Source organism: Erithacus rubecula, assembly GCF_903797595.1.
Source record: "Erithacus rubecula genome assembly, chromosome: 12".
Taxonomy (NCBI): domain Eukaryota; kingdom Metazoa; phylum Chordata; class Aves; order Passeriformes; family Muscicapidae; genus Erithacus; species Erithacus rubecula.
This window is the reverse complement of record NC_136664.1, coordinates 13,553,178-13,566,070: the sequence shown is the minus strand read 5'-3', so window position 1 is coordinate 13,566,070 and position 12,893 is coordinate 13,553,178. Positions and strand designations below refer to the sequence as shown.

Below are 12,893 nucleotides of genomic sequence, written 5' to 3'. Positions count from 1 at the left end.
AGAAAACTCATTAATCTCTATGATGAGATGACAAGTTCATACATAGCTAGAAGTGCAGCACCTGTGTTTCCACTCTATTTCAATTGCATTCTTTGTACAAATAATCAAACTGAACTCATCATCAAAGGATGAGTGTCAAATTTAAATTCAGCAGATTTTTTAATATCCTTCTTACAAACAAGATGAAAAATTAATTTGATGAATCTACAGTGTGTCCCATCAGACAGACATGGATGGCTGAGTATTCACAGTAGCTTCAGGCATCTAATTCAGTTCCAGTGTTCAAAGCCAAGGTCACTCTGGACAATCTTTGGGAAGCACAGATCACAAACATTGGTGTCTTGATTAACCCTGGGAGGCACCTACTCTATAAACTCAGCAGAATCTGGTTATTTACACCAATGCCCCTGCAGAGCAATGAATGAAAAGACATGTAATTCACTACAAAATTTAGACTGGGGTGTGAAGCTACATGAAAAATGCTGAAGAGTCTCATTGATTTCTACAAATTCCAGACCTCTTTCTTCTTCTGACCACCTCTTAATATTTCATGGTCAGGACCAAACAAACATTGGGGTTTGACTCTCACAGACAGCATACACAGGTTGTTGTGGTGACGATTTGAAAGCTACAAAAATACAGAACAACGTCAGAAGCTGGGTTTTTTATGTCAGACAATACACACACGTTTAAATCCTTGAATTTCTTGATTGAAAGGTCAAAAATTTTGGGAAAGGCTTAGGGAGAAAACATTTGTTTTCATAAACAAGATGAGGTCACTTGGAACACGAAAGGAAGTATAAATGAAATCACAAGTTAAATCAAAATTTTAATATTAACAGCTGAAGGAAGATAAAAGGGGATGGAATTCCCATCCCTAAACTGGCACTGAAGGCTGGTTCAATGACTAGAATATACAGTGCAAATCTGAGCACAAGACAATCCCCCTGACAATAATTACCAGGTCCTGGTATTAGCAAGAAAAGGGCATTTTTATCATTACAGATGTACCAAGCAGAAATGCTATTACCCATTAAAGTTCCCTATTATTCTGCTGTCAGCTACCATCTGTTAATGAAGTCATCATGGTCTGACAGCTCATTCTTTAATTGTCACCCAGTGCCACTCTCTGGTTCACAGCACATTGTGAGCTGAGCCCTCATATATTACACATTTTATGAGCTGAGTTTCCCAGGCTTCACCTCTGATGTGATCTTTATCTCCTCCCTAAGTGACACCCTCCTTCACAGCCAGCCCATGGCTTCAGAGAATCCTTTGTGGATGATAAATTGCAGACTTCTGTGCTACCCTGACAGTGGAAGAGTATCCTCATGAGCAAGCATTTCTTTCAAAGTTTGTAAGTCTCCTGTGAGACATGTCAACTCAAATGTTTGTAATTAAGAGGTATTTAATGCTAATTATTCTGCCATTCCTCAACTCTCTCTCCAGAGTAATTTTTAAGTTTCCATAGTTACCAGCTCTGTAGCTCTGTTAAATAGCACCCTTTCAAAAATTTTGTTGTATTTCTCCTCAGGAAAAGGCTGCTTACACCTAGAAACCTGTACAAGTACATTTATGTTTAAACACCTCCTGTGCACTCTGATGCCTCTCAGATGCTCCTCAGGTGTGACATTCCCACCTCTGCACAGAGTGAAGTGCTTCGAGTGTGTGTGGCACCTTAATAAAAGGTCCACAAATATTCAGCACACTGAGAGGGAAGCCACAGAAGCTAGCCAAACTCTCAAAGAAACAGATTTTAATTATTTATTTTCCCAATTTTAGATGGCAAAATCTCCTTTGCAAGGAGTTGTGTATATGCTGGAATTCTACAATTAAAGCGTTCTCCTGGGGAATAAAAAAAGGCCAGGAGTTATTAATCAAAACCCAAAGCAGGTGTCCAAATGATCAGGATGTAATTCCCTCTTCTCCCACTCTCCCTGCAAAAGCTGTCACTGCAGCACCTCTAGAGATTTGGGGAACTCAAACTCAGCTTTCTCCTCAGTCTTTCAGCTGCCATCCTGAACACAAGAACAAAGATAGGGCTAAATGGTTCTACCTCTGCCACATCACAAAGGAAACATGAGCCAGAACACATTGCAATGTAGCCAGATGTCACCCACGTAACTCCAACACTGCCTTTTCAGCTCTGAATGCCCTGACATCAGGCCAGGTCTGTGCACTGCCTTCCAACACAAATGGCTAATTCTGAGACTTTCTTTTGAATTTTATAAAATGTTTCTGATATCCTTTCCTCCAACACACCAGGTATCTCAATTTAATACCTTATGAATGTTTTCAGAACTGATGTTCATTTATTATTTAATCTTGCATTGTCCTGCTAGATATAGGCTGCTCTCAACAGCAAAGTCCTAATTATGTTTCCCTTTGGTGCAAAAATTCATCATCTGGCTCTGGTTATGAAATCCAAGGGCTAATATAATAACATGCAAACCAGATCAGGCTCAATGACTTAAATCCTGTCTTCCACAGAAAGCTTTGCTGGAAAAAGAGCATGAAAAAAAAAAAAAACAATCATATAATGAAACTTCCCCAGAACACCCTTCTAGTCTCCAAGGATTTGCAGCACAGGGGATTCTTGAAAATGAAGTTGCAGGTTTGCCAGTAATTACCATCAATTTATGGTCAGTATTTACATGAACTTTCAGTATCCACTATGCCCAGTGACATCTGATACAGATAAAATGCATGTTTAGAGATGCTGGGGAGAATATTGTGAGTTTGTGCTGCCATGGAAATACCTTCCTGGCTGGGGCAGGGGAGATACAGAGAGCAGATGTGCTTCCAGCTTATTCCTGGGGAATGCTGGACCAGCAGGAGACACAGAAAGCAGCCATGCTTCCAGCTTATTTCTGGGAAATGCCATCTACTGGTGGAAAAGAAGGTGATGTGCAAATACATTCAAATGTCAGAAACACTGTTTGCCTAGAACTTGAGTATCACTCTGGCTAGAATTGCTAGATTAGCAGGATTATGTATCTGGACTTTATCAGTGCAAATGAAAGAGGTGATAAGACAGGGGCAAAAGGAACTTTTCCAAGGATTAAGGAAGAAGGAACTAAAAATGTGAAATAAACCACAGTCTGGTACCTCTGATTTTTGCAATGCTCTCATCAGCAATACAATGGTAAGAGATATTTTTGGAAGTGTGTTCAGCCATCACTGAGTGCAACCAGAGAACATTTGGTCCTCTGTAATGTACTTGCAGCCAAGAGACAAAGTCAGGATGACATCCTTTGATGCTTGCAACATAAATGAAATAGCCTAAGTGAACTACTGATGCATGAAGTATCCAGGACAGGAAGCACACCAGTGCCAAACATGCCAGAATGCTGAACTGGTAATACAGGGTACCAGGAATAATAGATTCTGAATGAATCCAGAAGGAGCAAAAGGAAATAAAACTACTTCTAGTGCCTATATTTTGTTACCATGCTTCTCAGTGCTAATAAAATTCTGGTGTAACCTTAAGGCAATTGCCTATGGGATCACTATTTCTATTTATTGCAGCCTAATTATCCAAGTCTGTTAGTTAAATCATATTTCAAATCTCTCATCTGTATTCATCAAACTCCCAAGTCTTACTTCTTAACAAATAGTTATTACAACAATAAAGCCAGACATCAGGGGGATCTCAGGCTCGTGATGTTTGGATGAATTCCCAGTGTGAGGCACGGCAATCATGGCCTTCCCTGAGCTGCACAACACAGAGCAGACCCAGCCTGGCCCCCCTCACCTCCCTGGCTCTGCCCCTTTGGCACATGTGGGCACAACAGGGTTTCATTAGCAGCAAGTCACACTAGAAGAGGATGGGGAAAAAAGCAGTTTATTGATGTGTGAGCAGGCAGTGATGCCTCTCATCAGGAACCAAAGGGGCTGCAGTCTGCTTTCTTTGTGCCAGAGCCATTCTCTTCCAAGTGCCTTGAAACCAGGCTGGGATAACTGCAGCAGCTGCTGCCATGCCATCTCCCCCAAAGATCCCACAGCTGCATTCCTCACAGGACTATGGCCCAGTGGATGTTTCCTTACTGAAGGAAAGAAAATGCCCCCTCAGTAAATGGTAGGTAATGCTGTGTGTTCTGAAGCAGATGCCCTTCCACTGGCACTGATCAAACAGTTGACTTTTCTCTGCATGTGTGAGAACAAGAAGAAAATGTGAACTGCATCATATGCAGGAAGACTTCTACAAAATATTTTAAAAATGAAGGGAATCAGTAGGCAAGCAAAACACTGGCTGGCAAAGGGTATAAGGCTAATAGGAAATGCTCATGGAAGAATTTAGTTTTCTCCATTCATTTAACTAGGATCAGCTCCAACAGCAACATTTGATTTCCCAGGTGATAAAGCCTTATAGGCATTTTCTCAGAGAGTTTAAAAATCATTTCTCTTTTCCAATCACTCACAGCAAGAGGATCGACAACAACCTCTAAATATAAAATCGGGCTATTAACAAGCAAATATTTTGTCAAGATTTGAAAAACTACTAATGCATAGTTTATTTAAAATAAGTGAAGGTTCCAGCTATGGCATCCTACTCCTAAAATGTGCAACAATTGCCCTTTAGCTTCAGTAAAGTTTTGATACCAGAGAACTTGTGACACACATAGAAAACTGCCCTGCATGTGAAATTTTAGGACTGAAAGTATCTCTGCAAAGAACAACAAGAAGAATATTACATACATTTTACTATTCAGAAAAGGCATAATTATTTAGCTTTGGCTTCAGATTCAAGCAAAGACACAATGTAAATGTATTTATTACCTTACTTATCTGTAAGAAGATACCAGCAGAGGTTTTCAGAGCCCTCTGGCCCAACAGGCTCTACAGCCAGCTGGAGTATAGCCCCTCTCCATGTGGTTTCCCAAGATTTTTTGGAAGCTGATTTTGGTCTTTTCTGGGAAAAGTGTTATCTGTCTGCAGTGTGGGAAATTCATTCTGTTTTACTGTCATTGCTCTGGATATACTCACCCACATATGCTCGAGTTATGGGAAATGGCATGATTCAGACAGGTCTCAGAAATTACTGAAGGATGTCTTTGGAAGTGAAAATAATTATCAGGAAATCACAGGGGGAAAAGTTTAAATTTCAGAACACATTGGTATTAATATGCCTTGGAAAACAACACTACATCTTTCATTTTCTTGGGCTATTGTAATTTCTCTTTACTAAGTCTAATGATTTATGTTTCTTGCTCTGAGGATTAGAGAAAGGTAAAGAACAAAATAGGTTTTCAGAAAAAGACTCACAGGACGTGAAAAAAAATCTTTTTTCAGGGTAAAAGAAAATGCTTGAAGTCTGGATTTTAAGACCTGCTGTTCTGAGAATGCTGTCCACCTAATGCACACTTGTATCTGCTGTCTGCAAGGTCTCTGGACAGCACTAGCACAATAAGTCTCCAAAATGCAGAGTTATGGACTGAGAGTTCATGTTTTTAGGAAGAGAATTTTGTTAAGATATCATCTCTTGCCAAAGCAGCAATAATAAAGGAGCATTAAAAGGCAGTAAAGGTAATTATGGGACTAACTGAGAATCTCAAAATTTGCCAGGAGGTAAAACATTACAAAAGCTACTTCACATAAGGAACACAGGTTTACATGCTTCAAATTTACTGAGCTGCTGTAAAATTATTTGATATTAGAGGAGTTAATGAATATAGCAGTTATTCATGAAATAATAAAATCTCCCATGTTTTCCTGCTGCTTGAGATATTTATTTTTCCTTTTTTGAATCTCTTGTCTGACTCTTTATCTTTTATATACCACAACACAATCAGAGAGCAGCAAATATCACAAGCTTGATCTTGCCCAAAATGAAGTGAATGGGAAACTGCCAATGGGGCTCAAAGGGTAGAGAAAATGAGTCCCCAAAGTAGAGGTTAATAATAATCACCGTGGTAACAATCTCCATTGTCCCCTTCACTTTTGTTTTGCACAGCTTTACTTATTTGCTTTAGAGAGATAATGGTATGGGGAGATGGCAAAAGAGTATTTTCCTCACATATATTAGATATGCAGATGCTGTTTCTGTCTCTGGGCTGCCCGTATCACAAGCAGTTTAAATTGCAAACTATCCTCAATGGAGCTCCTGATTTACAGAGATTAACTGGTCTGGAATTTGCACTTCTAGCATTGACAAAGGATTGATCTGTCCCCCTGAGGAAAAGGCCAGTCCACTGTTACCCTGAGAACACATGTTCCACTCCAGACAAATAATAGAGAAGTTATTCAGCTGCTCTTGTTGTCTTACGTGATGCCCACTGGAATAGTTCTCTTTAGAAAGCTGCTGTGATTGCTTCTAAACTTATTTCAAACTGCTGCAATCTTATTCAAATTATTTCAAATCAGATGCAAAACTTTCCTAAAAGAGGAGTTTACCACATGTGAAACATTGGCTAAGTTAAGGGCAGATTATGCATTGGTTATGAACAAGTTTTGTTGTCTTTTAGGGATAAAGGGGCCCTGTAGAAGGCAGCAAATCCCAAAAGGCTCTCAGCTTCCAGGGAACTCTCATGGAAAGGGTGGCGAAGGTATCCTCAATGGACACATATTTTAAGGCAGATGAAGATCCATGGGCCAAATCAGGAGAGTAGAGGCAAAGCTGCATTTCCTCTTCTGCATTACCCTTCAAGTCAGCAAACCTGAGCAGGTTTTTCCGGGGTCACTGTGTGCCCCTCCTGCTGCCCAGCCCCTCGGCCATCGTGCCAGGGCTGAGGGAGGCCGGGCCCTTTCCTGGCCGCTCCTGGGCTCGGTTTTGGGAGCAGAGCTGTGGTGAAACCACTGCTACAGTGCACTTCAAACACTGCCCAAGGCCACTGCCGGTTCTGAAAAGAGACGTCTCGGAAACACCTGGTTCCTGCAAATGTATTGGGACGGAGCAGGCAGGGAGGGCAGCGAGCCCGCGCTGGCGCTGTCCCGGAGCGAGCGGCCGCAGGCACAGCCCGGCGGAGGCTGAGCATGGAGCGAGGAGGGCGAGGGGGCACAGGCGGCTGGAATGGCGGAGAGAGACACGGGGTAGGGAACGGGGCAGGCAAGCGAACGGACTGCGAGACTCTGGGAGAGGCGCTGCGAGCGTCCCTGCGGGCTGGGGAGGGCGGGCAGCGGGCACGGGGCGCTCCGGCAGCCCCCGAGCGGCAGTGCGGGGCAGCGCTCCCCAGCACCGCCGGCGGACACCGGCACGCTCTGCCGAGGGCGGCGTGAGCTGGGCTGGGCAGGACAGGGCAGTACGGCACAGGGCTGGGCTGGGCTGGGCTGGGCTGGGCTGGGCTGGGCTGGGCTGGGCTGGGCTGCGCCGCCCGGCCCCTCGCTCCGCCCGGCCCCTCGCTCCGCCCGGCGGGCGGTGCCGCCGCCCGGCTCCGGCTCCGGGCAGCGCCGCGGGCTGTCCGGCGGCACCATGGGCCGGGACGGGCCGTGGCTCAACCTGTCCGGCAGCGCCTGTGCGGCGGGCGGGCCCTTCCCCGCCGGCACCGCCGCGCTGCTGGCCGCGCTCATGGGGCTGCTGGTGCTGGCCACGGTGCTGGGCAATGCCCTGGTCATCCTGGCGTTCGTGGTGGACCGGAGCCTCCGCACGCAGGGAAACTTCTTCTTCCTGAACCTGGCCGTCGCCGACCTGCTGGTGGGTGAGTAGCGGGGCGCCGCGGGGCTGGGGTGGCTCCGCCCGTGTCACTGCCGAGCTCTGTCCGCAGGCGGCTTCTGCATCCCCCTCTACATCCCCTACGTGCTGACGGGCGAGTGGAGGCTCGGCAGGGGCTTGTGCAAACTGTGGCTGGTGGTGGACTACCTGGTGTGCACCGCCTCCGTCTTCAACATCGTCCTGATCAGCTTCGACAGGTTCATCTGTGTCACCAGAGCGGTAAGGGCTGGGCAGGGGTGCCAGCGGGGACAGGGGCTCCCGGGTTGCCCTTCCAGGCAGCGGGATTTGCTGAGGGCACTTGGCTTCCAATGCCCTTGAGCCTCCCTCGAACAGCACGAGACAGATCGAGGCAGCTCCTCTCCGGTCTGGAAATAGTTCTGGGAGTGATCGGCTTTGCCACTTTTACAATGGGAGAGGTACTCTGCTTTAGAAACAGGCTGTGAGTGCAGAGGGAAAAAGGTTTTACCTGTTTCCTCCCCAGCTGCATCTTCAATAAGCTTTACAAGTATTACCCAGCTAACCCAGAGCTGCTGGCTCAGGACGCGGCCGTGCCCCTGCTGGCACTGACAGCCCGGGCAGCCAAGCTGTGCCAGAGACCTCCTTACAGTGGCTATCAAACTGGCAGGGAATTGGATGTGGAGGGCTGTGTATGGGTCAAAAGTGGGAGATTGTAAGTTAACATCTTGCACAGGATGCAAATGCCATTTCCATGTCATGGCCACAGAAATAGCTGCAGCATGCCACTTATTAAAAACAGAAAATTAGACTTTGCACTTAATTTTCACCTGGATTGTAATGCCTCAAAGTACTTTGGATGGTGTCAAAATAACACATTTTACCTGTTAGTAGGTTTCACACTTCTACACACACTTCTTGGTTATGTTGCACCACATTTTCTTAAAATGTTCATTTAGGTTTTTTGCTCATGTAACTCACAAACAGTACAAAGAGAGGCTGCAGAATCAATTCAGCAGTTTTACCAACTTCTTTTTGAAGAGGAAGAAATGAACAGATTAATTCTTAAACAGTCAACACTCAGAATTCCTTTATTTTCTAGGTTCTGAATTAGCCACGAATTTTTCTTTCATAAACCAATCTCTCATGACTATGCACATAGTATAAATATATAAACTAGATGGTTTCAGAAACAGAAATGGAAACTGGTCATAATAAATGAAAATTATTATCCACTTTAAAATACATGGAATTAATCCCTCATATAAAAATCCCTCCCCAAGCAAGAGTACAGAAAATGACTGTTGGGTTAGGGCAGTATGAGAACATATGAACAAGAATATCTGAAGTTCCAAATTATTCTCTTTCTCAATGGAAATGGTAACTTCCTCCAAGACTGCTCCTGAAATCATTCATAGCTTTGTTAAGGACTGCAAAATCAGACCCAATTCAGACACACTCAGGTTTCCTCAGCTCTGTGGCTCCTCTACCAGAACAGCACTGGCTGTGGAGATCAAGGCCCAAAGAGGGGGGCAGTAAATCTGAACCCTGTACAGAATTTGAGGCTGAGGACTTCATATTCCAAACACTGTGTGGCTGCACCGTGGAGACATGAAGGGTGAATTCCAAGCCACTGCATGAGTATCTGTCCAGTGCCTCAGGGACAAACATTCCAGGGAATAAGAACAGAGAAGATGATCTTGACTTTAAGATTCTGATGAATTCCATTGCTGATATGGCTTTACTGACTCAGTATTACTGACACACTTATTATTTCTGCACCTTAGCTTCTTTATTTTCTAAATAATGGAAATCAGTTATTCTTCTGTAAAGTACTTTGCAGACCACAGCACTCCATCTATACACCTTAACTGCAATCAGGAGTTCTGCAAGTACTTCTTGAAAGAATGAAATTAAGTATATCAAACAGAAGATGTTGTATAGTAAATTATTGTGTGATTTCTACATTAAGAAAAAGTCTCCCTACAAAGTAGAAAGAAAAGAAATTGCATGATGTTGAGCTTTAAGATCTGATGAATGTTCTCAAAACTTATCCAATCACCTTGATAAGGTTCCTTGGAAGGTGCATTTCAGAAATAACTCTTCTGTGATACCCCAGTAAGTTTCATCTAACCCTCATCCCACAACCAGTCTCACCAACCCTCACAAGTGACAGGACAGAGAGGGCCATGCTCCAAAGCAGCCACACAACTGTCTGGGATGTGTGTAATGTGTGTGACTTTTGCCCTCAGGTCAGCTACAGGGCCCAGCAAGGGATGACCAGAAGTGCAGTACTGAAGATGATGACTGTATGGATTGCTGCTTTTCTCCTCTATGGGCCAGCCATTCTCAGCTGGGAGCACATTGCCCAAAAGAGCATCCTCCCTGAAGGAGAATGTCATGCAGAATTCTTCTACAACTGGTATTTCCTAATGATTGCCTCTACTGTTGAATTCTTTACACCTTTCATCACTGTTATGTACTTTAATTTAAGTATTTACCTTAACATCAGGAAACGCACATTGCTGCGAAATGAAAACCTCTCACCTTGTCAAGAGGACTGTGAAATGAATTTCCAGGGGGAAAAAAGGGAACAGACTGTGTTTTTTGTAAAGCCATCTAACAGAGACAAACATGAGAAGAGAGCAAGCAGCCTTCTTCCCCCAAAGAAGGCTCCAGGGCTTCAGGCCTCAGCTGAGCTTGGCAATCAGCCTTTAAATCTGAGTGTCAGTCATGACCTTCCACCCCTGCAGGTGGATGTAAAGACCAGGCCTCCCAGGAATGGCTTCTTCAAAGCAACAGAAAGCCTTTGCCAGCCCAGCAGCAAAGTGGATGTTGCTAACATTATGGCAAACAGATTTAGACTTTCCAGGGATAAACGAGTAGCAAAGTCTTTAGCAGTTATTGTGTGTGTGTTTGGGTTGTGCTGGGCTCCATACACACTCCTGATGATCATCAGGGCAGCCTGCCACGGGCACTGTGTGCACTATTCCCTCTATGAGATCTCATTCTGGCTTCTGTGGGTGAACTCAGCCATTAACCCTGTTCTCTACCCACTGTGTCACATGAGCTTTAGGAAAGCTTTCATAAAACTCCTGTGTCCACGAAAGGCCAAAATTCATCCTGATATTTTGATGTGAAAAATAGGAAGGCTGAAAATTAGTACATCTTTTATTTGGTGGGAGCACCAAAAAGCTAGTATTGCAATACCTGCAACTATTTATGGAATACTGGTAGGTAGGCACAAGTGTAGATATTTATGAATATGTAGAAATACAGTCATCAATGTAGCTGGGAAAATAATAGCAGTGAAAAGAAAGGTCATTTTTCAAAGCTCTTTAGAAAATTACACCAACAGTGTATTTTCTGGTAATGGTGCACTAGTGTTGAAGTGCTGAAAACAAAAACCAGCATTCATGGCTAATAATTAGAGTTCAGGCTCTGTCACTTTTAATACCTAAATATTGCTGGAATTTCAGAAAGCATTAATCTTGGGTCTGTCATATCTTACCCCAAATCCACTTCAAAACATCAGTTAAAATTGTTAAGTCCAGGATGTTTTCCACCCCTCCACTTAGTGGCAAGCCAGGCAAGACATGACCAACAATAAAAATACAGGAAAAGTATGGGACAGGAGGCAGCACAACAGTGATGTTACCAAAGAAGCTGAGCAACTGTAGCAGGTAAGGGACCACTGACTTGAGTGGAAAAGGGGATGGAAATGGAAGAGAGTGGAATATTTAGTAGAACAAAGTCCAGGAACAGAAGTATAGAAGGTTTTTAAGCTTGGTAAGAGGAGATACAAGAATTGGTTACTTATACACTGGAAGAGTTTCACTAAGAGTTCCCTCCCTCGGCAGTGACTTCCTGCTCCCCACCCAAATCCTGCATAGGCAGGAATCTACTGAGGTTAAAACTCTACTCCTTACAGGGCTGAGGGCATTACTCTGTGCTTTGCTGTAAGGACAGAGTAAGCCTAAGTAGTCTGTGAGAGCCATGACAGAGCTTTAAGTAAACTTCCCTTCCAGTAATCTTTTTAAGACATTTACAGTTGGACCTTTACTACTTCTAGCTAGACTATGAAAAAAAAAAAGTGCTGCTTTCCCCTACCCCACCCATTGAATCTTGTTATCCATCAAGTCATTAGTGGTCAATAAAGTATCACTTGAAGTCTTGAGATATTTCCCAGGTTATACATCATAACTGGCATGACAAAAAGTCTGTTACAAGTTACAGCCTTGCTACTGCCCAAGAGTCTCTGTCATTGTGCCTGTGTCACAGAAGCAGCTCATACAACTGATCCTGAGTTTGGAGTAGATTTATCCCCCAAGGTGTCACACTGAGCATCACTAATGATACAAGTTTATTCCACCATCACCAGCATTTACTACATAATCTAACAGATGCTTTCCTTTGCTGAAAAGTGATAGTTACTGAACAGCTCTAGTTGTCCACTGCCACAGTCAAAATGCATGGAAATACAATCTTAAAGCTTATAGGCAGTAAAATTGTTTATATTGTAAAATTTCAATAAAAGTAATTAAGAGCTGTGGAAGAGTTGTAACTGTGTAGCCCTAACAAGTGGGAGAGGGTGAAAAAGCACCAGCCTACAACATTTGGGTGACTGCAGTTGAAACTGCAAAACTGGTATTTCAAAGACACTTCCTAAGTTACAAGGACTAACACTGAGGACTAAAGCAGGGTTAGCAAATACTGTAAACAAGGAGGACATATCCCTACACTATGAATGTATCCACATGAACATCATCACCACATTCTGCTATGGATGTGCTAGAACAAAACAAATTAACAGTTCTATGAGGAACAGTTTCAACAGATACAGAGCAACACAAAGATTTTTGAATTAGGATCAATTATAAACTTGGGGAAGTTAAGTATTTAAATTATCTCCCCATTTATTCCTCCTCCCTTCCAAGCCAGACTAATTCATCAGTATATTAATGATCTATTTGTTGTATACTCTGCAATTGTTTCCTAGGATTGCATGTGCCTTTTTCAGAAAACAAGTAGCACTAAATTACTGAACAATCCCACCAAAGTCTCATGAACTATCCAATCAAGCCAGGACACATTTTCAGAAAACGGTGGTCACTCAAGGAGAAATGCAATTCAGTCAGTTATCTTTAGAACACCATGTTCAGTAAAAGCAAACCAGACAAGTCAAAACTTTTAGCAACTGGCATTAACCCATGGACTGTACCAGCTTCCCAGGAGCTGCCACTGGCCCTGCTCTACTGCTCTGTTTCCTACAGCACTGGAATTCAATTGC

At 43.5% G+C, this 12,893-nt stretch overlaps 1 protein-coding gene across 1 annotated transcript; it reads left to right on the top strand.

The window, feature by feature from the left end:
- Window positions 1-7,350: 7,350 nt before the first annotated feature.
- On the top strand, window positions 7,351-11,013 carry LOC306806923 (histamine H3 receptor-like). Its single transcript, XM_079316077.1, has 3 exons — window positions 7,351-7,634; window positions 7,701-7,867; window positions 9,856-11,013. Exons 1-3 carry the CDS (start codon window positions 7,409-7,411, stop codon window positions 10,741-10,743), a joined length of 1,281 nt encoding a protein of 426 aa, XP_079172203.1. The 5' UTR covers window positions 7,351-7,408; the 3' UTR covers window positions 10,744-11,013.
- The last annotated feature ends 1,880 nt before the right edge of the window (window positions 11,014-12,893 follow it).

Excerpts from the sequence above, each read along its gene's own strand:
- LOC306806923 (XM_079316077.1), top strand. The coding sequence starts at position 7,409 with ATGGGCCGGGACGGGCCGTGGCTCAACCTGTCCGGCAGCGCCTGTGCG. Across the intron at positions 7,635-7,700 it reads CGTCGCCGACCTGCTGGTGG|GCGGCTTCTGCATCCCCCTC; the intron begins GTGAGTAGCGGG and ends CTCTGTCCGCAG. Across the intron at positions 7,868-9,855 it reads TCATCTGTGTCACCAGAGCG|GTCAGCTACAGGGCCCAGCA; the intron begins GTAAGGGCTGGG and ends TTTTGCCCTCAG.